Raw genomic sequence first — 24,982 nt, forward strand, 5'->3', positions numbered from 1 at the left:
GTAGGCTCAAATATTAAATTGCATAAAGCCATAGAATATAATATTCTTAAGTAAGGTACTCACAAATATGCAAACAAAAATATTATAATATAATGAGAAAAAGATGGAAACCCAAATGCTAAACCTAGACGGGAGAAAGGCTAGTAGGAACCCGAAAAAAGGGGGAAAGACAAGTATAGTGGTAAAAAAAGGTGGTAAAGGTTAAAGAAAACTACAAAAATAACGGGAAGTAAAATTAAGAACTTTAATATTTATGCTAGAATCAATAATATATGTATTGTGTAATTTAATATATATTTCGGTACAATGTCGATATTTCGGTATTTTATTTTTAAATACCGAATACCATACCTAATATCCCAATTTTTTTAAAAACTTAAACCAAATACCATACTAAATAGCAAAATTTTCGATTTCGATACGATAATTCGGTATTTACCAAATTATGCTTAACCCTAGTTGCAGTACTACATTCCTTGGACACAAAATCAAATGCCTTGGCTTTCACATAACTCCAACACTAGTTGAAGGAAATTATTCAAGAGGTGATAACTTTTATTCAAGCTGCAGACTACATTCAGAGACAAGGGAACCAAATCAGAACAGTCCAATGGTAACCACTGCCCTAGACTATGGTAAAGCAACAAGAGAATTTCAGTATCACAACTAGAAGAATATACAAAGTGTACAACATACAAGATCATCACCAACTTCACTATCTGCTGTTTAATGATCCTATTTCTTGGAAACAAATATTTTCAAGTGGCTCCTACAACTTCTGTTTGGCATTTACATATCGCACTATACTTCATGAACTGGTTGAGGACGGATGTAGTCGTTAAATCATTTGACTTCGCCAAAAAGAAGACAGATGAACGAACATATATGGTCTTCTGGCCTTAACCAATCCAACACCTCCGGATTTGCACTGCTGGCCTTTATATAGCCTGATCCGAACTGCCTTGTGCAACTACAGGAATCTTGCACATAAACTGGCTAGTATCTGCTTCTGTTCTGTCTGGCTGCAAGAAGGAATTTTTGTCCATCAGAATGACATTTCTGCCTTATATATGTGCTCTGGATAGGAGATCAGAAACTTTTGACACTACAATTGCATATAATCCAATTTATTTACGTCGTACTTCAAGAAAAAGGCCGCCTATATTTTGAACAGATTTGCCGCCCCTGCACGCACAGGAGCATGTATTCCACTGCAAGTAGGAATATCTTGGCAATGGCTATTGTTTCTGTGGTGGCAGCATGTTTAAACCTTAGGGGCCCATAGTATCATTTAGTGTTACAGAAGGAAAGCATATAAATTGAACAAGAAATCCCTCAACAAGGCCAGTAATTTTACGTTTCAGCCTCAAATCACGTGCCTGTTTGCCTTAACTTCAAAACATCAGGTCAATTTTCTTACTCCATCAAGCAACCCTACTGTAACCCAGAGCTCACAACTCCCACAAAATGGTTGGTCCCCGTTGGAGGTATATATACGAAAGCGATTAGTTCTGATGATAAAAGAAAAGAATGTTGTTTTCCTATTTTCTCCTGCCATGCAGCAAGAAAAAGCATCAAGTAATTCTACTTTTGTAATATGTCCACAAACTAATAGTCAAATCTACTCACAGAAATTTGTCTCATCCTATTATTATGTTTTTTTCTAACTGGAAATTGCAAAAATTAATGGAATCGTAATGTACAAATTGCAAAATAATGGAAAAGTGGTGTACTAAACCTGGTCTTCATTTCTAAATCATATTCTTGCACTATTTTGTATCCTCAGATGTTTTATTGCCGTCGTCTCTGTTCGCTTCAGTGCTATCTACAGGACGTGCTGATGTTGGATCCTTCGAACTCAATTGTGCTTCACCTTTATTATTAGTTTCTTCACTAGCAGAATCTCCCATGATAGAGTTCAAGGCAAGTTGACCCGAATAAAGGAACAAACCGACAGAGTTGATGGCAAAGACAAATGTTGCGAGGTAGCATATTCCATTAATAATAGTTCTGCAAACAGTTGCAAATAAGAAGGTTTTATAATCTTTCACCAGTAATGCATGCATTAGTATAAAGGAAAGATATTAGAAACTACCTAATCGTTATTGTAATCTGGCGAACCTGTTGCAAACACAACAAAAGAATGAGTATCAAACGGTAACCAATAGAAATACGGTATAGATTTTCTGCCGCTCCCCTTTTTTCCTATTCTGAATGAGTTGTCTGAATCTTTACTCAACTTACTATGCATAGTGGGGGTAACAATGGTAAAATGGGAGCAAAGAAACAGCAAACTCAAAAGGCAAATGAGAGGCAAACCGAGAAACTATCTGAAAGCGCCTGCCGATTGAGAGAAGCTTCAATGGTGGTAGTGAACTTGTAAAGGAGAAGTGCAATAACACCCGCTGTTAAACCTCCCAACAGTGCTTGAACAGGTGAAGGTGGAGCTTTGGCGTCAACTGGTGTTGGCGTCATAGCTTTCAAACTCTCCATTGCCTCCTCCTTCAATGTTTTCTTTGCCCCTGTTGACCTAAGTTTCTAATATCACCAAAAAGAAAGCCCCATATTACTACATTAAAGCTTCACAAAACAAACATATATTCTCACCTAATACCTTAAGTCATAACTGGGATTAAAGTCCTACAAGTAGATTATGCATCCTTCTCATATTACATGTTATCATGTCAAATACTTAAGCATATCCAATCAACTGAACAAGAACTGAAGCTAAGGAGTGACATAATTACTCATACTTCCACAATCATATCAATGAAATTAAAAATAAACAGAGGAAAAACATGAAGATGAAAGCATGTACAGTGGCGTAGCTGCACTATGGCAAGGGTGGTCACGCGAACACCCTTCGCCGAAAGATCACATATTACTTCAAATAGTTAAAATATTACTTTTTGAACACCCTTAATATAGTTGAGTGAGGCACTCGAGTAGTCTAGGGTATTCACGAGTTCAAATCTCTATCTAAATATATATATATATTTTCCCATTTTGTTTGCCAAACTAAATGGATACCACCGTATGTGGTCTATCTCACCCCTTTTTAAACTGAATTTTTTTCTAATAAACAACTCTTAAAATTTAAATTTTGTGTAAAACAAAAGACTAATCTTAAAAGTAGTTTTAAAATTAAACGTTGTTTCTTAAATAAATTTTATAATTTAAAAGTCAAGCTTTGCAAAAATTTCTTCAACAAAAGCTCTCTACATACTACAAATCATCTCGACTCACTCTTTCCTTTGGTTTTATGCTTGCTTTTATCAGTAAATTTCTGTTCTTATCTTTTTTATGTTAGTTTTGATTACAAGTGTTTTTATTGTTAAGCTAAATGTAGCTTAGTTTGATTTAAAAAAAAATTGTGCACCCATTCATCGAAAAAAAAAGTATTGGCTTCTTTAAAGTTTGAACACTCTTGGCGAGATTTCTGGCTACGCCACTACATGTACAATCAATTCATTGACTAATAACCTTGTGCTGCTCCATTTTATATGATACTATTACTTCTTGAGAATTCAATAAGTTTTGTTAATTTGTAAAACATTTTGAATATTTTTAACAATAAAATATGGGACTTGTAATATCTTTATCCAGCACCAAACACATAAATATTACTCTTTCTTCCCATTTCATGTGACAGTTTAGTTTTTAGTCCATCTCAAAAAGAATATACTTTTTTATATTTAGTACTCTGACAAATTTAACTATAAACTTTTTATTTTACCTTTTAGCAACATGACTATAGAACAACAACAACGACGACGACCCAGTAAAATCCCATAAAGTAGGTTCTGGGGAGGGTAGTGTGTATGCAGACCTTACCCCTACCCCGATAGGACAGAGAGAGGCTGTTTCCGATAGACCCTCGGCTCAGGAAGATGGAAATAAAACAAGAAAAGACAATTCATAAGTATCGTCAACATAACCATAGAAATAATGACAACATACTAAAAACCATAAAATAGATGACATGCAATAACAATAACCAACAAATAAGGTCCGGAGCTATGGAAAATAATTAGGTAGTGTGGACTCTACATTAACCAAACAACATGACTATAGACCCATACAAATATCTACAGCATGTTCTAAACTACAAGTTTCAATTTTTTTTATTTCTTTCAACTCCGTGTCTAGTCAAATACGGTCACACAAATATATTTTTTTAGTTAGTGAAAATATGCAAAATTCACGCAATGGCGAGGGTAAAGACGTGAGCTTTACCAGTTCTTTAGCACGTTTAGCGCGGCGGCGGAGGGAGCGAAAGAGGAAAACGGAAATAGCACCGGTGAGGAGAAGACTGGTGGCAGTTTGAAGAGGAGAAGGGTCATCAGAAGTAGCAAATATATCCGTTATTGAAGATGGAAGCTCAATGGGTCCCTCCTCCGGTGGCGCGTCAGTTGTAACGGTAACGGTTTCATCAGGGGCCTCAGCAAGCCATGACTGTGACGGCGGCGCGTGGGATTTAGTGGCTGAGACTGAACGGCGCGTGGCATTGGGTTTGTGGGGAAAATTGTGAATTGAAGTGATGGGGTTAGGAGGGAAAGAGAGAGGGAAGAAGTAGTTGGATGAGATGAAGGATTGTGTCTGCAACATTTCAAGAATTTTAGAGCTGTGTTAATGGTGAAGAGGATAAGAGTTATGGTTTTGAACACACACACACACAAAAAAAAAAAAAAAAAAAAAAAAAATATATATATATATATATATATATATATATATATATATATATATTCAAGAATCTTGGATTGAATAATAATATCAGGATTTCTGGTAAGGAAATATCTTTCATGGTTGAATTTAGAATTTTGTTTTATGTAATATTATTTGATTTTCAGCCTGTCCGAAAAAGTACAAAATATTTTTATATTTAAAAAATAATTTATTCTTTTGTTTTCCTTTTAGTAAATTAAGGAAATAATAGATTTTTTTATTTCTTTATTTTAGTAAATTAAGAGAGAATTGATGATTTTTTTTAATTTAAGCTTATCATTAAGTAACTATTTTCCAAATTAATTGGGATACTACTAGTCCACTTAGTTTTTAAAGTACCATTAATAAGGATAATTTGGTAAAATAAATACTTAATTACTTTTTAAAAAGGAGTACAAAATGTAAAATGGACAAGTAAAAAGAAAATGGAGGGAGCTACTTCAAACTTCTCATTTTACCTTTTATTTAAGATGATTTATACTCACATAAATACCTCCGACATGTTTCAAATCACAAATTTCAAAAGTATTTATTTCTTTCTTAAATTTTATACCTAGTCAAACAATATCATATATATTGAAATACATGGAGTATGTATTCTCACCTCATCCATGATAAACTGGTTTTTGGTGCAAATAATGGTAATTTTTACCATTAATTTTAAAATAGTAGCTAGTAACTACTGTATTAATTTGTCATAAGGTGTTCAACTATATAATATGATAGTGGAAAAAATGTACTACCTGAAAACATATTTCCTTGCTTAAGATTATAAGAATTAAACGTTTATCATTATACCAAAAGTTAATTTTTTTGACAAAACAGGGAATATATTATAACTACGAAATAATGTTTGTTACATCACCACAAAAACTAGTCGACTTAAGAACACTAACACTGCCTAAGTTGGCAAGATTACAACAAACATTAGTTGGTAAAGACTTAATAAGATAAACATAACCATCCCTATCTGCATCAAGCTTATTTATAACATAAGGGGTGGCCTATCTAGCAGAACATGGTACTTTGGATTCTTGAGAGCTTCCTTTGCCAGCTTGTGCGCTACTTGATTTCCATCTCTAAAGTTATGCTGGATTGTTGGATCCTTCGGTTGGTGCATTAACCACCCCAAGAAGAAACAGTCCTGTAGTGAGATTTATATTCCTGATGTAGTGCTTTAATTACCTTTGTTGAGTCAATTTCTATAACTAAATGAGTAAGCCTTTTTCTCACGGCAAAATTTAGACCCTCCTTGAGTGCTTCTAAGTTCTAACTCTGATTGGAGTGCCGAAGATGCTGGATATTGGTGCTGGAAACCCAATATCCAATGGTCGCTGCTGTCTCTAATGGTTCCTCCTAATCCTGCCAAATTTTCTTTTTCACGAAAGGCACCATCAATGTTTAGCTTAAGAAAACCGTTGTGAGGTTTGTGCCACGCAACATTAATTGCATGGGTGTGGGCACTCAATATTTCCTTTTGAGCGAGACGTTTATATTCAGTGGCCAACTTAATAGAGCTAAAAAGGGAGAATTTGTGAGAGGAGTTGTCAATATTTTTTTTATTTCGGTTAGTCCAAATATTCCAAATAATAAAAGGGAATAGCTCTAGCCATGTGAGGAAAGGAGATAAGATGGGAGTATTGAGATCTCTTATACTAGTGGGCCAATGGTGGTGATTTCTAAGTAGGGGTATATTAAGACCACTTAGTTCCCAGATGTCATGAACCGCTTTACACTTAATGAAGATGTGTTCAATTGATTCATTTTCAATTTTATAGATAGGGCAAATAGGGTCTACATTAATACCTATGTATTGGAGGTAGGAACGAATAAGAAGTTTGTTATGGAGGCATTTCCACAAGAAAAACTTTATATTATTAGGGCATTGGAGGTTCCATATCCAGTTGAAATCCGGGTAGTTTGGATCTTTTGTTGAAATAAGTTTGTAACAAAATTTTGACAAAAATTTACCATTTTCAGTTAGAGCCCAGGTAGGGGTGTCTATGGGACTATCCTTTGGTACAATAGAAAGGATGCTATTAGCTAATGGTTGGGGTAAGTCAAAGGATATATTTTGGAGATCCCATGAATTATTAGCCCAGATGCCACTAATTGTGAGGCTGTTGACTTGTTTTGTAATTGGCCCTTGGATGGTCAGCCTAAGATTTGGAAAATTTGGAATACAATTAGATTCCCATATGTTCATTTTTGAATGGTTACTAGGGATCCAATTGACTCCTTTGTTGTATATTTCCCAACCCTTGATAATGCTTTTCCATATGAAAGAAGTGTTTTTAAGATTTTTATTGGAGCCGTAAATGGAGGATAAGATCTTGACCCAGGAGGAGTGAGTGTTGTGAATTAGCCTCCAAGAAAGATTTGCCAAATTGACAACGTTTTTATCTTTGGCAGCATGAATACCTAGGACCCCACTACTTTTATCACTAGTGATGGTTTTTCAACTAATGAGGTGGAGTAATTTTTTTGTATTGGTTATACCTCAGATAAAATTCCTTTGAATTTTGTCAATGTGCTTGAGAATTTTAATGGGGAGAAAATTGTATTGCATAATATGATTGGGCATACTGTTTAAAGCAGAATTTGCTAGAGTACTTCTGCTCGTCATATTGAGAAAATTTGCCTTCCAAGATGATAGTCTCCTAGACATGTTATCTAGGATGAATTGATAGTCAGATGATTTAGATTTTATATTGGTGATTGGGAATCCCAAATATTTACCAAAGCTATTGCTGATTTTAATACCAAATAGTTTGGCTAGATATTTGGAGGTAGTAATTGGACAACTCTTGGAGACCATGATTTTTGATTTTGAGTTATTAATTTTTTGCGCCGATAGGGTACAAAAACTATTGAGGCATAAGAGTATTGTAGTAGGAGAGTTATTTTCAATATTGCACATTAAAGTAAGGTCATCTGCATAAAATAGATGGGATAAAGGGCAATTATGTTTCCTCATTCTTACAAGAGACCAACGTTTAATATCTACATTATAAGATATTTGGGCAGATATCATATCCGTACAAAGGATGAATATATAGGGAGACAAGTGATCACCTTGTCTAATACTTCTACTTGGTTTGAAGAACTTGCTTCTATTGCCATTTACTAGAATAGAGATTCTACTAGTGATAATGCAACTCATTCTTAGTTTGGTGATCTTATGGGAAAATTTGAAGTGACAAAGGGTTCTATAAATGAAAAACTATTCCAAACGATCAAATACTTTTTCTAGGTCAATTTTTAAAATCATATTAGCTTTCTTACCAAGTTGTTTGTGCATTTTTAATATGAGTTCCTGAATGATAATAATATTATCACTAGCCCTTCTGCCTTTTAAAAAGCTAGCTTGTTGAGGACTGATAATGTTAGGCAGGTGGTGTTTTAATCCGTTTGCAAATCAACTTGGTAACCACTTTGTAGATGGTGTTGCATAATCCAACGGGTCGAAATTTTTTTAGGTTGTTAGCATTAGGTATTTTCGATATGAGATAGAGATAGGTATCATTGATTTCGTCAGGGAGAGTGCCTAATTCAAATGCCTTCAGACAAAGGTTGGATACTGAGGGGTTAAGGATTTATCAAGAGATGAAAGGTCAATACATTTGTGACTTGGGGGTTCAGATTTGATAGATTCCCAGTTTGACATAGCATGACTTGTCGTAAATACTTGTTGAAAATAAGAGTAGGTATGATCGATTATTTTTGATGGATCATCAATCCAATTTCCATCCGAGTCCTTAAAGTAGACAATTTTATTAGTTCTTCTTTTATTAGTAGCAGTTAGGTGGAAATGTTTTGAGTTTAAGTCACCCTCGTTTAACCATTGAACTCTAGCTCTAAGCTTCCAATAATCTTCCTCCATCTTAAGGCAATTATTAAACTCTCTTTTGAGAGAGTCCTCCAGTTCATGGAGGAAGTGACTATGTTTTGAATACCATTCAATCTAACTAGTTGCCTTTTTTTTTCTTTTTGAATATATCACCAAAAATGTCATTCTTCCAAATTGAAATCATATCTTTAAAAATATTGGAAGCAGTTGTAAAATAATTATTCAACCAACAATTATTGACTATAGTACTAAACTCTGGGTGACCACACCAAAAAGGATTCTAGTCTAAACGGTTTAGGATTTAGATTGTTCACTTTTGGAATCAATTCTAGGAGAATAGGATTATGATCCGAGTATATTTTAGGAAGGTGAATAACAGAGGCTTTAGGAAATAGATTGATCCAGGAATCATTTGAAAATATGTTGTCAAGCCTTTCCATAATAAGATTGGACCTATATTTCCTATTATTTGACCAAATATATTTGCACCCTTTAAACCCTAAGTCCATTATGTTATAGTAATTAATTTTGGACCAAAGCTTAGCAACCCGTCTCCTGTTAACGGGGTTTCCTCCCAATTTTTCGTTAGCTTCCCAATCATTAAAGTCACCTCCTAAAAGCCATGCACCTTTATAGTTATCAAAAGTGTTAGTTATATTGTCCCATATTTGATTCCTAGATGCTATTTTAGTACTAGCATAGATAGAAGAAAAGAGCCAAGGGTGACGAATATGGGGTACCTCAATTACTGCATGGATCTCATTGTTCCTCCTCACAAAGTTGTTGACATTCACCTTACTCATATCCCATAGCACAGTCATACCACCAGATTGTCCCTCCGCTGGGACCTCGATCATATACGTGAAACCAAAGTCGTTCATTAGGTTGCCATGGCTAGTCATCCTAGTCTCCAGTAAAGTAACCATGCAAGGATGGTGGGTACCAATTATGTCATGGAAATTTCTCCTAAAATCTTCATTGTTACCTCCCCTAATATTCCAGATTATAAAGTTCTTAGCTTGATTCATTGATTGGGTTTGAGGTTGGTTAAGATCAGACACTTGAATTCCTAGGGGAAATACTGGGTTCCTCCTTAAACTGGGTACTAGAATCATTGCTAGTTTGCCCATTATTGGGTCCTAGGATGGACGGATGTCCATTGTGCACTTGAAGAGTGAAAGTGGGCAAGCTAGAATATGCCTCTTTTCCCGCATCTCCACGAATATAAATATTTTGACTTCGTCTAGGTTTGAGGATTCCATCATTGATTCCCCTATTAAATTGATGGGTTCTTCCTCTCCCTCCTCCATTGGATTTCCCATCTCCTGAGGGATCGGAGCCTGAGGTTCCTGATGGCCCATGTTTCCTAGGTTTACTGAAATTTGGGCTTGCATGGGGCCTGGTTCCCGGGGCATCAGTATTGGATTGCTTGCAGTTATCTCCCGGGGAGGGAAGAAAGGAAGATCCAACCCCATATTTTGAGGTAAGTATGGATTTTGGTGGCATGTGGGAGGGAGATTCCATTGAGCTCGCATTGCTTGGACTAAGTTGTTGTTCATCCCTAGAGCTAGAGGTTGCATTATATTGTTGACCCAAATGTGATTCATGTAATTGCTCATTGCTAGATGTAGCCCCTCGGATACTAGCTAGGCTAAGAATTGGGGATTTTGGATTAGGATTATGGTCTCCTGACCATTGATAGTGAGTTGGAGGGAAAAAGCTCTTCCCATCAGACCCAACTCTATCCACGAGGTTGGATGGTGGTCCTGAGGTAACGAAGGCTGGGCATAGATTACTGGAAGATTTGGTTGTTATAGAGGAAATGGTGGTAGGTTGTCCATCGTTAGAGGTCGATGGTTTCTCATAATTTGGATCAATCTGAACCTTCTTCGAGGATTGAGAGGGATTCTTGGCATTTTGGGAGGTCAGAGAAGTAGGTATGATTGCACATATTTGCATGCTTTCTGAGAGGGTTAGCGTGCATGGCTTAATAGGGGATTTTGCATGAGATTTTGTTAGCACATGGCACATGTCCGGTGACATATGTAAGGATAGCATGCAAGTTTATGTTGTTAATTGATTGGTTGTTTGTACTAATAGGAGTTTTAGAGTTATTATTAGGTCTAATGGAATAGTTGGTACTAGTATTGATGTTAATAGCTTTTGGGACGTTAGTGTTTATAATTTTATCTTTTAGTGGGATTAGGGATGCATCTTCTAGTGGGATTAAGGGTGCATGAACTGAATTTGTTTTTTGTGGGCGGTTCATGCATTCTTGATTAGTGGTATTGTGAGTATTGTTGTAAGTAGTTTTCCCAAAAACCTTTTGCTGGCTATCTAAGTGGATATTAGAGAAGCGGTTTTGGGTTTCAATGTGATTTAACACTGTAGTTCATAATAGAGTTAAAATGAGCAAGATTAGTAGGGGAGAAATTAATTTTCCCATTATTAGAGTCCTTTGGAATGTATTTTATTTTTTGAGTATCAATGTACTTACCTGTGGCCGCGTTAAGCAATTTGACATCTATACCTGGAGTTGGGCTCTTGCTACCTGACTGTTGTCTTGCTGGTGCCGGCACTAAAAATTATTTTTTGTTTCTTGTGAATGACACTGTATGCCAGCCATCCTCTTGAGCTGGTGTCATGCTTTGGTTGTTATCATTAGGAGGATCCATATAACTGGCAGATGGTTGAACATCACTGTCAATTTTGTATTGGCAAATTTTTGTTACATTGCCCAATCTACCACGTTGTTTGCATAGGTGTTGATCTGCCTCGTAATGAATTTGTTGTTTGTGTGTTCCAATATAAATAAACTTCACAACTGGTTCCTCCATAGGAAGTTCTATGCATAATCTGGTATATCTCCCCTGTAAAGAAGATGATGTGCATGCATCCACTTTTAATAATCTTCCTATGGTTCCTCTAATTTTTTGAAGTATTAAATCATCCTAAAATTCAGTAGGAAGCTGAGGGAGTCTTATCCATACTGCTGTGAAATTTTGTACAGCCTCCATTGCAACAAAGTTTGGTTGCTATCTTTGTACTGATAGGAAATTTCCAAAGATGAAGTATGGTCCTTTTTCAAGAATTTGGTTCATACTTTCTTCTTTTTGTAATTTAACAGTGAAGTAGTCGTTACCAAGGTCTATTAGAGGAAAATTTTCGTTTATTTTCCATAGCTCATGAATTTTTCGTTTCAGTAATTGATGAAGAATTCTTTTTCCTTAAAGCTTTATGATTAGCGATAATCTCCATGGGTGGTATATTCTCTGCCTGTCTTCCAAAGATATAGGGATAGTAATGGGGTTTTTACTGTTGTCATTCATGAGTGGGGAGTGCATATCACTCTCTTGAATATCCGTATTCATACTTAGGGTAAGAGGTGGAGAGGGGTCTGTGGTAATAATAATTGCATTGTCTTGTTTCAAGAGTGTATCCTTGAAAGGGGGGAGGGGGGAGGTTGAATTGGTGTGTCCTTTGGGATGTCCAATGCATATTCCTCTTTCTTATGGCAGGAATTGGTAGTGTCATGTAGTTTTGGGGGATTTGGAGGTGAGCTTGCTCAATAGTTATGGTAGTCATTGAGAGTTATTGATGGGGAGTTAATGAGTTTCAGGAAATTTTAGAGAGAAGGGAGACATTCTCTCTAACTCTTTTAAGAAATAAGTTATCACAGATATGCCGAAACTTTAAATGTAATGCTTATAGAGATGTAAGCAGGCTTAAAGTAACAGAAAGCTTATTGATAAGGAAGCCAACTGTGTCGCAGGACCTGTCCTATAGTTTAGTTTCTGGCCGTAATTTTCTTTGTATACTAAAGTCAAAAAATTATTTTTTGTAATAATAAAGTCACTATATTATGTGTTAGCTGTCAAGAAAATACAGAACACCAAAAAGTCAAATTTTGGTGCAATGCCATTGCCATGTAATCATTTTTCCAGCATGTGCATGCCACGTCATAAAAGATAAAGAATAAAATCTCCTTGTCAATACCCATATTATAGACATAACAATTAAAAAAATGTTTAAGAAAAAACAAAAACAAATTCAAATCGTCTAGTCTACTACATGACTTCCAGGATTTCACCACGAGCCAGATTTCACTCCCTGGTAATATAAATAAGCTCAAAATTTAAGCTTGATCGATTTGACTTTAGATTAAGATTCTTGTCTAGTCTATTAGGCATTAGCGGCCAGGGGCGGAGCTAACTCTTCTTTTATGAGTTAGGCCAAACTAAATAGTTTTAAAACTTTGTACTCATAAGCTTCAAAATCATGACTCCATCTTTATTGGCGACTGATTACAGTTATTAATGAAGAAGCACAAGGAGAATCTTTGTTAGATTTGGTTTTAATGATGCAAATAATATATTTGTGCAGAAAATCATGGATAGCGATTCAAAGATTGAAAGAATCAATTAGAGATATTATATTGGCTTGACAAATAGTCACATAAAGGTCCTTCTAATTCTCTACATGTCCTAATTGATATAACATCACATTTTTGTTTAACCAAAAAATAGAATTTCAATCAAAGTTAGAATTTAGAAGAACGCGGGTTACTGATAATCAAAAGAATATGTAGAAGAAAGTAATTTAGAGTAAATAGAGTGTAATCAGGAGAAAAACAAGTGAATCAAAGTATATTCCGATTGTGTCTTGTGTTTACAAGTGACCAGATACCTCCCTTTTATAGGTATCTTGAAGATATGCGTTTCCTCCAAATTATAACGAGGCTATTATGAATAATTAAAGACATTGAATGCTACGTTACACAATCATTGTAATCAATACAAATTCTCTAACGTATCCAGTATTTAATGCCTGTCGAATTCCGTATCTGCGCTCTTTATTATGGTCAGATCCATTCTTTTTGATAAATGATTTAAATAGGTACGGGCGCTGAATCCTTTAAATGTCCTCCCATGCCTTTTCCTTTGCCTTTGCTTGTTTCTACTGCTGCCCGTCCCTCTTGACTAGTTATAATTCTTTGACTATTTGACCAATCCACGTATCTCAACATGTCACTTGCATATATAAATGCAATTTTTCCCAATACAATTTTTTCAACGCTGTTGTGACACGATCATAAAACGTTACACCACGGCCATATTCTTGAAACATAAAGGAAAGACCACGAGATTCGAGCTCGTGGAGCACTATTGCTGAAGAAGGATACCCTTTTGGCGGTTTCATCATTTCTTCAGCAGTAGGTGGTGCACCCAAGGACATGATTTCCTCGCGGGGACTAACACAATTGCTATAAATGCAGCACAAACGACATTGTGACATATCGTTTTATAGCCAATTTCATGGGCAAAATCAGGTATCCAATACAGGGGCGGATTTAGGGGCGCAAGGGGGTTCACCCGAACTCCCTTCGCCGAAAAAATACACTGTATATATAAGACAAAATTTATTTTTTACCCCTATATATTAAGTTTTGAACCCCCTTAACACAATCCAAAAGTGTAGTTTAGTGGTCAAGGGGGTTCAAAATCTACTTAAGGTCATGAGTTTAACTCCTACTAGATATAAATTTTTTTTTTGAACCCTCTTCGTGAAGATCCTGCCTTCGCCACTGATCCAATAAGCAAAATTGTAAAATACTGTGGGGTTTTAGTTTTGCGAGTAGAGATTTGATTTGATCGCGCATTTGATTTAAGGTCGTGGCAAGATGACATGTTAGGAATATGGGCACGTCTGACGCGGTTTCTGTGCCTAGAGGAAGGTCTTCAACATGAGGAATAGTAAGAGAGTGAAATGTGATTAGATTTGGATGAAGATTGATGTTTTGTAATTGGATTTGAGCTTTTTTGGGCAATAAAAAGGAGATTTTATGCCCTCTTTTAGCTAGTTCATTTGCAAGGTGAAGAAATGTGGTGAAATGACCAAATGCAAACCATGGGAACATGGCTATGTGTACATTTTTGCTATTATAATCAAACATTTTTATTTCCCTTAGCTTAGATATGAATCTTTAATTTGTTATAGATGTTATATGTATAGTATTAAGTATGGGTGTTCATGGTTCGGTTTGGATCGGTTTTTTCCTAAAAAGAAACCAGACCAAGTAAGTCGGTTTTTTCAATATTAAGAACCAAACCAAACCAATTAAGTCGGTTTTTTTTTCGATTTGGTTGATGTCGAGTTTTGTCGGTTTTTCGGTTATTTGTCGGTTTTTTCTTAAATATAAGACATATACTACCAAACACATATTCCGACGACCACATTTTCAACGTAACACTATCAAATCAATTGCCCTTTGAGAAATCTATTATTTACCAAAATATATTGATGATAATTGAATCAATAGTGATGAATAATTTAAGGACTCAACTAAAAGTATATTATTTTTAACACGAAATGGATTCTTACACTTAACAAAAGAAAACTACCAATCAAACTAGAATGTAAAGGTAAAGAACTATACTAAAAGTGCAAACTATTAACATTTACCATAAAATTTTTGAAACTTTGTATAAAAATATACATATATATAGGTGTAATAATAAATTTGAAATAGCTATTCCTATAGTCAGTTTGGTTCGGTTTTTTCTGATTAAAACCAAACTCAAAACAAATTTGATCGGTTTTTAAAATTTAAAACCAAACCAAACCAAAAAGTATCAGGTTTTTTGATCGATTTGGTTTAGTTTTCGGTTTGGTTCAGTTTTTTGGATTTTTACGAACATTCCTAGTGTTAAGTGTGTTAAGGTGAAGGAGAGACAATATATATATCCGGTAGTAGTGTATTAGGTATAGTTTGCGGTGCAATAAATTCAAGTTGACCAAACAATGCAAGCTAATAAATGAGCCACATGTTACTCAACTTTCTTGCTTTTCACATGTTTTTTAACTTGAACAAAAAATAGCCAACAAGACCTTTTAAAAGATGGCCAAAATAAGGCCACATTATACAATACTTGGGCCAACAAGACCTTTTAAAAGATGGCATTGTATAACTGACCTTATTTTGGCCATCTTTTAAAAGGTCTTGTTGGCTATTTTTTGTTGGAATTTTATATTTCTATGCCATATAGGAAACTTTATTACCCTCAATATTTAAGGTTTGACTATACTTAGTATACCAAATTACCAATTCTATACCATAGTGTATTTTAACCTAAAAAGCTAGCATCCTTACCTTAAGCAGTTTTTGTTAACATATTAAAATATGTCACCTAATTGAGTCCAGCTCATAAATTTTTTTATGATACAGATTGTTTAAAAATATGCATAAAATCATAATCATTTAAAACCAACGACGAGTAAATTTTTGCACTTAACATGGTTTTAGGAATAAATGGCGAGCAACTTGTTGGTACTAGTCAAATTAAAGCGTGTGAAAAACTTTAATTTTGTCAGTTAACAAAAGCTGAATTCAATTAAATTTTGCTATCTACTTAATACAGATTGTCAAGCATATTTGGATCGTGCAAATATATTCAATTAAATTAATATGCATTCACCTGCCGCTAGCATTCAAATATATTCTGCCTGTTGACACGAAAGCATAAATCTAACCTGCTAGTGTGTGGGATTGAGGTTCGATTGTAGCTTGTAGCTTAATTGGTATTTTCGACGTTGGTATAATTTCTCATTCAATTGTAGCTTAATTGGTATTTTCGACATAATTGCATTTTTTGCAGAAGATTTGTAGAAGTTTTAGTCATTTTTGATTTGTGAAAACAGAAAACAAACATCTACAATCAGAATACAAATAATCTACAATTTATCTACAAATATCTACAAACTGGGTACATTGAATTTTAATATCCCAATTCCCATTCAATTGTAGCTTAATTGGTATTTTCGGTATAATTGCGTTTTTTGCAGAAGATTTTGTAGAAGTTTTAGTCGTTTTTGATTTGTGAAAGCAGAAAACAAAGCATCTACAATTAGAATACAAATCATCTATAATTTATTTACAAAATATCTACAAACTGGGTACATTGAATTTTTATATCCAATTCCCATTCAATTGTAGCATAATTGTGATTTTTGACATAATTGCGTTTTTTGAGAAGATTTGTAGAAGTTTTAGCCGTTTTTTATTTGTGAAAACAGAAAATAAAGCATCTACAATCAGAATACAAATAATCTATAATTTATCTACAATTTCTGCAATATGTCTTCTTCTTCTTCTTCTTCTTCTTCTTCTTCTTCTTCTTCTTCTTCTTCTTCTTCGAGTTTCAATCTAAAATTCAGTCAAAACCAAGTATAATCTTCACCAAAACCCCTCAAAATTGAGATATAAACTCCAAACCATATTCCCGATTATTTTCAACAACACCCAATCCAAACAAATAATAATTTTTGAAAACCCAAATTTGAATTCAAAGCTTCAAGCTTTTTAATAGCTGTCAATGGTGGAAAATATCTGGAAGAATATTTACTTCCATAATTGTAGCGTGCCTAAATAGGAATATCTGGAAGAATATTTAGTTCCAGATTTGTAGCGTGCCTAATTAGGAAGGAATCAGCTCCTAATAATTGGCAATGATCAGCAATTCTTTAATTTTTTGCTTATCCGTCTCTCGATTTGTATTTTTAATGGAGATGCTAAGTGAGTTCCTGTGCAAGGAAAGGAGTGGCAAAGTCTTAATAAACTTGTTCAACTACTGTGTAGGTTGTAGGATATGATTTCAAGGAGAAAAGATTTAAGCAACTGCATCGGTCTGCAATTGGATTCCCAGAAACAATATTCTTTTATTCAGGGACATCATCTTCCCAAACTTCAAGGGAAACAACTTTAAAAGGAGAAGTGCTGGTGAGAACATAGTTTCAAGAAGAACCTTAAATATATACCATTCATAATTGGTATTTAATGAATGATATATATTTTGTAGAATAACTGTGAACATGACGGATAAATATGAAATTATACACATTTTTAGTAATAAGGTTTCATATATGACATATGAAGGAAAAAATCTCTTTTTTGTTCAAGTTAAAAAACATGTGAAAAGCAAGAAAGTTGAGTAACATATGGCTCATTTATTAGCTTGCATTGTTTGGTCAACTTGAATTTATTGCACCGCAAACTATACCTAATATACTACTACTGGATCTTCCGCTGCTTTTGTTGTTATATATTGCTCACATTTGTCATTGTACCATGCTTCTCCAAAGTTAAAAATATTTTTAAAATAAAAAAAGTATTTTTTTTCAAAGTTGAGTGTTTGGCCATACATTTAGAAAAAAAGAAGAAGTATTTTTGAGTAGAAGCATAAACAGTTGTGGAGAAGTAGAAAAAAATAGTTACTCTCCAAAAACATTTTTTTGAAAAGCACTTTTGAGAAAATACACTTAAAAGTATTTTTTTAAAGTTTGGCCAAACACGAATTGTTGTTCAGAAGTGATTTTCTAATTAATTAGCCAAACACAAACTGATTCTCACCAAAAAGTCTTTTTGTGAAAAAATATCTCTCAAAGCTTGGCCTAACATGCTATTAGACAGTTAGGGTTCGTTTGGTTTGGAAATAAGCAAGAGCGGCTCAATTGAATATGTGACCGAAAATCAAAACTTAAAAAGAGGCCTTGAATTTTTTTACTAAAATTTGAATATATTTTATTTGATGTTTATTTTTATAGCTTCTAAAAATGCAAGGAAATTCGACAAATTACATAGTACAAGTGATTCAAAAATAAAATAAAATACATAAACGATCTTTAATAATACGAAAGTCGACAAATGTTGACACTCATGAGTATATTTAAAAAAGAATATAAAATGAACTTGCATTTAAAAAGTCTTTTAACTACAATACCTTGGGTTACAAGGTTATTCTGCATGTCAAAGTTTATAAATGTACGAAAATTATAGTCAAGAAATTGGATATTGGGACTTAAAGAACTTGTGGATATATAATGAGACTTTTGCTGCTTGACGCACACGAGTCCTAATATCTAACACATGCATGGGGACGCAGGCAGGACGGAGCTAGAAGGTTACGTACAGAATCGGCAAACTAAGTAGATGAGTCCAAACCTTATATATGTATTAAAAAATTATTAAATATATATAAAAATAGTTACTAACGGTCACTATCCTAATATTGAGAACTCGTAAAATTTAAATATTAGCTCCACCTTTGAATGCAGGAGAAGCTCTTAATCAGGAAGATAAGATCGATTTATGCACATGCACCAAGTATCCGTAACTAATTAATATTATTGTCTACTAATAAAATAAGACTAGAAATCAAAGATCAGATGAAATAATATGTACATAGTAAATTGTCCAATATTTTCAAATTAGTCTAACTTTGTATCTTTCTGGCATGTTGAACTATGGTATCATGAGTTTTAAATTGTATATATATCTCAGAGAGGTCGTATTTCTTTGGAAAAAAACCCACATATTGAACTATGATATCATGAGTTTGAATTCAAATAGGGTAACTCATTGGCCATTCTAAGTTGGAATTCTACTATTTTGTAACATATATAATTAACAAATAAACAACTAAAATGCTTTCATATATCAGACTAAGTGATTGATTCGTTTTCTTAATTATCCAAATTTATTGTTCAACAATTTAATTTTTAATGCTCTTTTCTGAATCATTTTTTGAGGGAAATATTCTCTCAAAAAATGTTGGGCACATGCCCATGTTGTCCAGCCAAAGGCCCAATGGCCTAATCCTATCACTACAAGAAAATAGGCCTTTAGCAAGGGGAAATTTGGTCGTTAAAAGTCCAGATCCAGTAGCTATAAGTCAATAACGACCGATAAAAATCCGGTCGTCACCGGTCGTTAAAAGCTCCGACGTTAAAAGTTAACGACCGATTTTCAATCCGGTCGTTATAGACCCTTTAGCGACGACATGATTTCCGGTCGTTATATATCGTTTTTAGCGACAGGATTTTTTCCTCGTTAATGTGTTATCCTGTCGTTAAAAGTATTCAATGCCAACAACTAATTTGGTCCTTACAAGTGCTTTTAGCGACCGAAAGTCCCTTCGTTAATTGTATAATTACATTTAATCGCTAATGCCTAATAAAATATTTGAGAAACCTGTTATTCAATAGTTACTATGACCACATTCCCTTCGCTACTGGAAAATTTTGATAAATACAATGACAAAAATATATGTTTCACTAATAGTACATATGCTTTCATACACACACCACACACATTTGAAAATGAACCAAATGATTGATATTCTGTTAATACAAAGATCTAAGCATCACATTACTAGAAAGAAATTCAAATAGTATAACATCATCACATTATCAGAAAGCAATCCAAATAGTATGACATCATTTTTAACAATTCCTAAAAAGAGAAAAAATAAAATTGCAGCATATGTACATAAGATAGTGCCTTCAAACCATCCCTAACATAACAAAATTCTCTTGTTCTTAAGCTTGATGTGCGCTTTCTTCAACAATAGGTTCTTCAGACTTCCAAGCTTTTGATCTGTTGAAGTAAAAAGTTTATGTCAGTTTGTAACAAAGAATAAAAAATTAAAGAAGAAGACTAGATTCATCAAAGACTACACTGATCACCCTAGTGAAATAATACAATTATCAGTTGACATAACAGTAGGCAATATTGAGCAGAAAAACGTCGCATTATATTTCCTACGTTCACGGACAATGATCAGAAGACTGATGAAGTTCTAAATCACACATCCTAGTCATACTAAAACCTACATAGCAAATTGTCTTATTCTGGCAAGCACATTCTATATAGAGCTTCATGCGATTCTACACATAAGGAGGAAAAGCGATTGAGATACAAAATGCATATAGAAACTTTTGAGAAAGAGTCGATTATGACTTCAAATCAAGTCTCTATGAAGAACCGATGATTGTTCATATACCAAACTTCCCTTTACAACTCACCTTTTGGTTCTGCTTTGAGGTATATTATTTCATCAATTCTCTGTTCATTGAGCTAGATTATGACAACTCTAGGTGATATTGGGTATGGAACTTCATTCTTGCTTATAAATTTACTTGTCTTGATGACTATATTTTTATTTAAATTCATAAACCTTAATGTAATGGAAAAACATTCACATGAGCATTGTAACACTTTCATCATAGAGTATAATATTAATGGCATCTGGCACACATCGATATGCAACTTCTAGAACATGCCAGATGTGTAGAAGCACACAGTATAATAGATCACCTTTCCAATTAATTATGTGAGAAAATTCACTTTTGATAATTATAAGCTCTTCGCATTACCTGGAGTCCAAAAAATATCAACCCAAAACTATATGTATGCTATTTGGTTTCAAAGAATGCTATTTGGTATCATTCTTTGAAAGAAGCTGTAGCGTAAAAACATATTACTCTAAGTAATTCAATTTATTTTATTCCTTCTTCTACATAATATGAACTAGCACTGGTAAGATGAAATAGCTAACTTGGGGGAAGTCACCTTCAACTACTGTTAAAAACCAGATGTTACATTTGTTAAGAACAAAGTCACCATTAAAGCTGTTGAAAATTGAAATACTAGTGTTATTTGCTAACTCTATCTCATGCCAGGCAATCAAAGGAAGGAGATGAAACATAATTAAAAAATAAATGGTATTAAGACAGAAAGCTCATTTTCATTGCACTTGCAGTTTTATTTTTCAAAACTGTTTTTTCTCAAACAGATAACGATAGACTTATCTTCTTTTACTTATGCATAAATGGAATATTAAAATTCTCAAGACCATAGTTCAGAAGAAATCAAATGCTTGACAATTGGGCATAACATGGGATCAAACTGCTAGCAGCTTATCCATTTGGGGTTGTAGTTAAATAAGTTAGCAGGATTTGCAAAAATATTTTTACATAGTGCAAAAAATATCAGCACAAGAGTGGTAGAATATTCTCATCATTCTAATCGGTACTGATTATCTCAACTCTCAAGTACATTTATAAACTATTCGGTATGAATATGTTGGTTCTTGATAAAAGAAACTAAGGGTGAATCATAGACAACATTCCCATAAATCATCTTCCTTTATATCTATAGGTCAATATCAAAAACCTCCATTGAGGAAGGTTCCAAGTAATACATACAACAATGGGATTAAAATCAACTCAGTATTAAATGGCCCTCCACCAAGTTTTTTTTTGTTTGAGCTCTATCTTTTTCACAGGCAAGGAAAAGTACAAGAAGAGGTGATTAATGTAAAATTGTATTATTTTTAAGTTTTAGATAAAGTATTTTTTGAAAGGTGATTAATAGGATTTTTAATCTACTAACCTGTTAAATGCTTCAATCTATTGTTCACTTGAAGATGAGGATGAAGCCTGGTTAAACACTGCACTTGCAAGTTGTGCATATTTACTCTCTAGAACATCGCATTTACTCTCTAGCCCTTCTATGCGCCCTTTTAGTGATTCATTTTCTTTTTCAGTAGCACTCAGCTTTTCCAACAATGCAGCCTTGGAGGAGTTACCACCTTTTAACTCCTTAGCAGTAATTTCACCACCAAATCCAACTACATGACTCTTGTGACCTTTCTACGACCTCAGTGTTTGTAAGAGACGATTCAGATTGCACCAGTTCTTGGATTTTAGCCTATAAACTACAAGACTATTGGAAATAATACAACACATAAAATAAAATGATGTAAAATAAATTTGACAATAAACTTACATATTTTTCATTGGTTTCAGGTTCGACAAGCTTGTCGTCCTTCTTACGAGTCTCAAAAAAGATAGTTGCCATATCTGGGGGGTTTCCATCTTTGCCTCCCTTCATATTTAACTAAAAAGTCACAGAATTTTTTTAACAAAGATAAAGTTTCTCAATAAAATTGCAATATTTACTCACCAATTCATAAATGATCTCTCGAATAGGCTTACTACCCGTACGATGAGGCATTGTCAAGTTAGATCTATTGATCGAGTCTCTTATACTTGTTTCCTAAATTGACAATACGCCACCAAAATTATGATTAGCCACTTAATATAAGAAGATTTTAATAAAGAGTTATGAAACCTTACCTTAAATTTTTCAGTTAAAAATGCTCTTTGACCAGCCATTCCAAATCACTCTTGTCTAGCCCCTCTGGCACATCTCTTAAAGCATCGCGGAATGGCTTAGACTTTATGTTCTTGTGCATCGATCCTCTCCAATTGTTCCATAACTTTCTCATATGTTTCAAGACATGATCTCGTTGATCATTTATGTTATGACTATCAAATTTTTCCTATATTATTTCACAATTATCATTAATAATGAAACTCAAAAAACTTTCAAATAAATTAGAAAAATAAAATTTTAACCAACTATGTGTATCACAGGAGATTATAAAGCTCATAATGATTATACGAGTTCTAATTTATAAAGAGGGCATATTCCTTAAAGAAAAAAGTGAAGCGAGCATCAGTTGATATTTGGTTCTATTTGACAGGCAAAAGAAAGATACTTATGCACAAATATACCTGCAACAATCAAAATGAGAGGTCAGCCAAATTTGAAGCAGCAAATATGCATGAGTGAATATTAATAACAGAAGAATAGGTATATGCCAAGATTAAAATGAGGACCAAATAGTAAATCAGTTATAAGTGCACCTAGAGAATCTAAGAAAGTGAGAGGGTTGATTTTATCTAAAATGTTCTGAAAGTACTTTATTCTAGGACTTGGCAACTATTACATCAAAATCTCCAAATATAGTGCAAATTTTTTTTTTGACACCACTACATTATTAGATTAAGTTAAAATATAATAACCAATACACCTCTTCATAGTGAACTCAACATAGTAACATGAATAAGAATAAGGTACTGATAAATTAAAGATTGTGACATTTCCTGAAGATTTGCTCGACAAAAAAGCACAGGCACTTCTTTAGCTGTTGACTAACAAACATGGTTCGAATACATAATCTGTGTATCAAAATTACGGCGAGAAGCGCAAACATAAAACTAGTACCCAATATGTTGTAGGATAGAATAAAGGAAAAGTAAAAGCACAGTGTTACTTAGTCATTTGCTAAAGCATTAACAAATCATGATATATGGAGCAACCAAACTTTTTAAGTGCTTCACATATAGTACTTCTCCCTATTTGATAATGATAAATAATACACACAATTTTACAAAGATAATACCTGATCCAAGAACTAAGTAGATATTGGTCTTTTACAATATCTACTTTTACTCCTGCATAGGCTAAAACATGATGAATTTTATTTACATTTGGAATTGACACCTCTAATTATTTACGCTGGAGTAGTTCTTTTTCAGAAATAAAAAAAAGTTTCGACAAGTTCACTACATTCTGAAACTGCAGACTAGTACAAAAATCTTAACATATTTGTAACCTCTGTGTTGTATTATTCATTCACGAATTACAGACTAGTATAAAGTCACAAATCACTTAAATTTTTTAGTTTCCAGTTTTGTGAAGCATTTCATTCGCTTAGAATTAAACTCATAATATAAATGAAAATAACTTCAAGAAGAGTCATGGTTTTAGTCACAAAAAAAGAAGAAGAGAAAAGTCATCAATATATACATGCCTACAACAGTAACAAGTGCCAATCTCTGTCTTGACTGTAAAATTGCAATTGAACTTTCAATATGGTAAAACCAGCCATTCAATGGATGATGTAAGCTCACAGTATTTCCTTTTCATTTGTGAAGAAAAAATAGAGAAGGCAAATCAAGATAGTAATACTTTAAATTCTTACAATAACAACTTGCCACATGTGCTCCAGCTTATATTCTTCGATTTCCGTCCATGACTGTATGCATAATGGGCACATATTACGGTCACGAACTAATACACCTAAGTGTCTCGTAAATAAGGCATGATTCTTCTCAACAACTCGATTGTGGTAAAAAGTGACTCTCAACTTTTCTCCAGCTTTGAGTCCTGCAACTTTTTTACATTTGTTTTTTCCTCACTTTTTTGGCCTTTTCAGATTCATGTGGCCCTGTAATATCAATTAAGTCAAACATATAAAAAAATTCAGTACAATAACAACAACAAAAAATTACAACTTAAGACAATAATATACTTATTTCGCTTCTTTTTGTGCCACGTCGCTTCTTCATCAGGGAAGGAAGAATCACATTCCAATATTGGATCAAAACCAGGAGGCCAAAGACTATCCTTCTGAGCTTGCTTATTCTGATTAGAAGCTACTGCATTATAGTTTTTATTTTTGCTAATCGAAGTTCTCTGTTCAACGCTTACTCTTACTTTTTGGCCTTTTCATATTCATATGGTCCTGTAAATCACAATTAAGTAAAAAATAATCAGTACAATAACAACAACAAAGATTACAACTTAAGAAAATAATATACTTATTTTGCTTCTCTGAGTGCCTTGCATCGCTTCTTCATCAGGGAGGGAAGCATCACATTCCAATATTGGATCAAAACCAGGAGGCCCAAGACTATCCTTCTGAGCTAGCTTATTCTGAT

General features: G+C 33.9%; 3 protein-coding genes across 4 annotated transcripts; all 3 read right to left on the minus strand.

Moving 5' to 3' along the window:
• Positions 1-534: 534 nt before the first annotated feature.
• On the minus strand, positions 535-4,693 carry LOC104211111 (uncharacterized). The gene is made up of 5 exons (XM_009760109.2): positions 4,237-4,693; positions 2,320-2,538; positions 2,096-2,121; positions 1,739-2,010; positions 535-1,022 (listed from the first exon to the last, which is right to left on the minus strand). Exons 1-4 carry the CDS (start codon positions 4,606-4,608, stop codon positions 1,770-1,772), a joined length of 858 nt encoding a protein of 285 aa, XP_009758411.1. The 5' UTR covers positions 4,609-4,693; the 3' UTR covers positions 535-1,022; positions 1,739-1,769.
• Positions 4,694-8,823: 4,130 nt separating this feature from the next.
• Positions 8,824-9,603, minus strand: LOC138874620 (uncharacterized). The gene has a single exon (XM_070153391.1). The coding sequence runs from the start codon at positions 9,601-9,603 to the stop codon at positions 8,824-8,826; it is 780 nt and encodes a 259-aa protein (XP_070009492.1).
• Positions 9,604-19,894: 10,291 nt separating this feature from the next.
• Positions 19,895-22,716, minus strand: LOC104232420 (uncharacterized). 2 transcript variants are annotated; one of them, XR_011401398.1, is made up of 5 exons: positions 22,550-22,716; positions 22,377-22,469; positions 22,200-22,298; positions 21,804-22,121; positions 19,895-20,006 (listed from the first exon to the last, which is right to left on the minus strand). XR_011401398.1 is itself a non-coding variant. In XM_070152784.1 (4 exons), the coding sequence occupies exons 1-4, from the start codon at positions 22,586-22,588 to the stop codon at positions 19,986-19,988; spliced, it is 252 nt and encodes an 83-aa protein (XP_070008885.1). In that variant the 5' UTR covers positions 22,589-22,716; the 3' UTR covers positions 19,895-19,985. The 2 variants fall into 2 exon arrangements, 1 of the variants encoding a protein (XP_070008885.1); XM_070152784.1 differs by lacking the exon at positions 21,804-22,121.
• Positions 22,717-24,982: the final 2,266 nt, after the last annotated feature.

The sequence above is a fragment of the Nicotiana sylvestris genome, chromosome 8, assembly GCF_000393655.2.
Source record: "Nicotiana sylvestris chromosome 8, ASM39365v2, whole genome shotgun sequence".
NCBI lineage: Eukaryota > Viridiplantae > Streptophyta > Magnoliopsida > Solanales > Solanaceae > Nicotiana > Nicotiana sylvestris.

Excerpts from the sequence above, each read along its gene's own strand:
- LOC138874620 (XM_070153391.1), bottom strand. The coding sequence starts at position 9,603 with ATGAATCAAGCTAAGAACTTTATAATCTGGAATATTAGGGGAGGTAAC.
- LOC104211111 (XM_009760109.2), bottom strand. The coding sequence starts at position 4,608 with ATGTTGCAGACACAATCCTTCATCTCATCCAACTACTTCTTCCCTCTC. Across the intron at positions 2,122-2,319 it reads CGCTTTCAGATAGTTTCTCG|GTTCGCCAGATTACAATAAC; the intron begins GTTTGCCTCTCA and ends TGTTTGCAACAG. Across the intron at positions 2,011-2,095 it reads CAGATTACAATAACGATTAG|AACTATTATTAATGGAATAT; the intron begins GTAGTTTCTAAT and ends AACTGTTTGCAG.
- LOC104232420 (XM_070152784.1), bottom strand. The coding sequence starts at position 22,588 with ATGGCTGGTCAAAGAGCATTTTTAACTGAAAAATTTAAG. Across the intron at positions 22,299-22,376 it reads GAGAGATCATTTATGAATTG|GGAGGCAAAGATGGAAACCC; the intron begins GTGAGTAAATAT and ends TTAAATATGAAG. Across the intron at positions 20,007-22,199 it reads CTGAAACCAATGAAAAATAT|ATCAAAAGCTTGGAAGTCTG; the intron begins GTAAGTTTATTG and ends TTACTTCAACAG.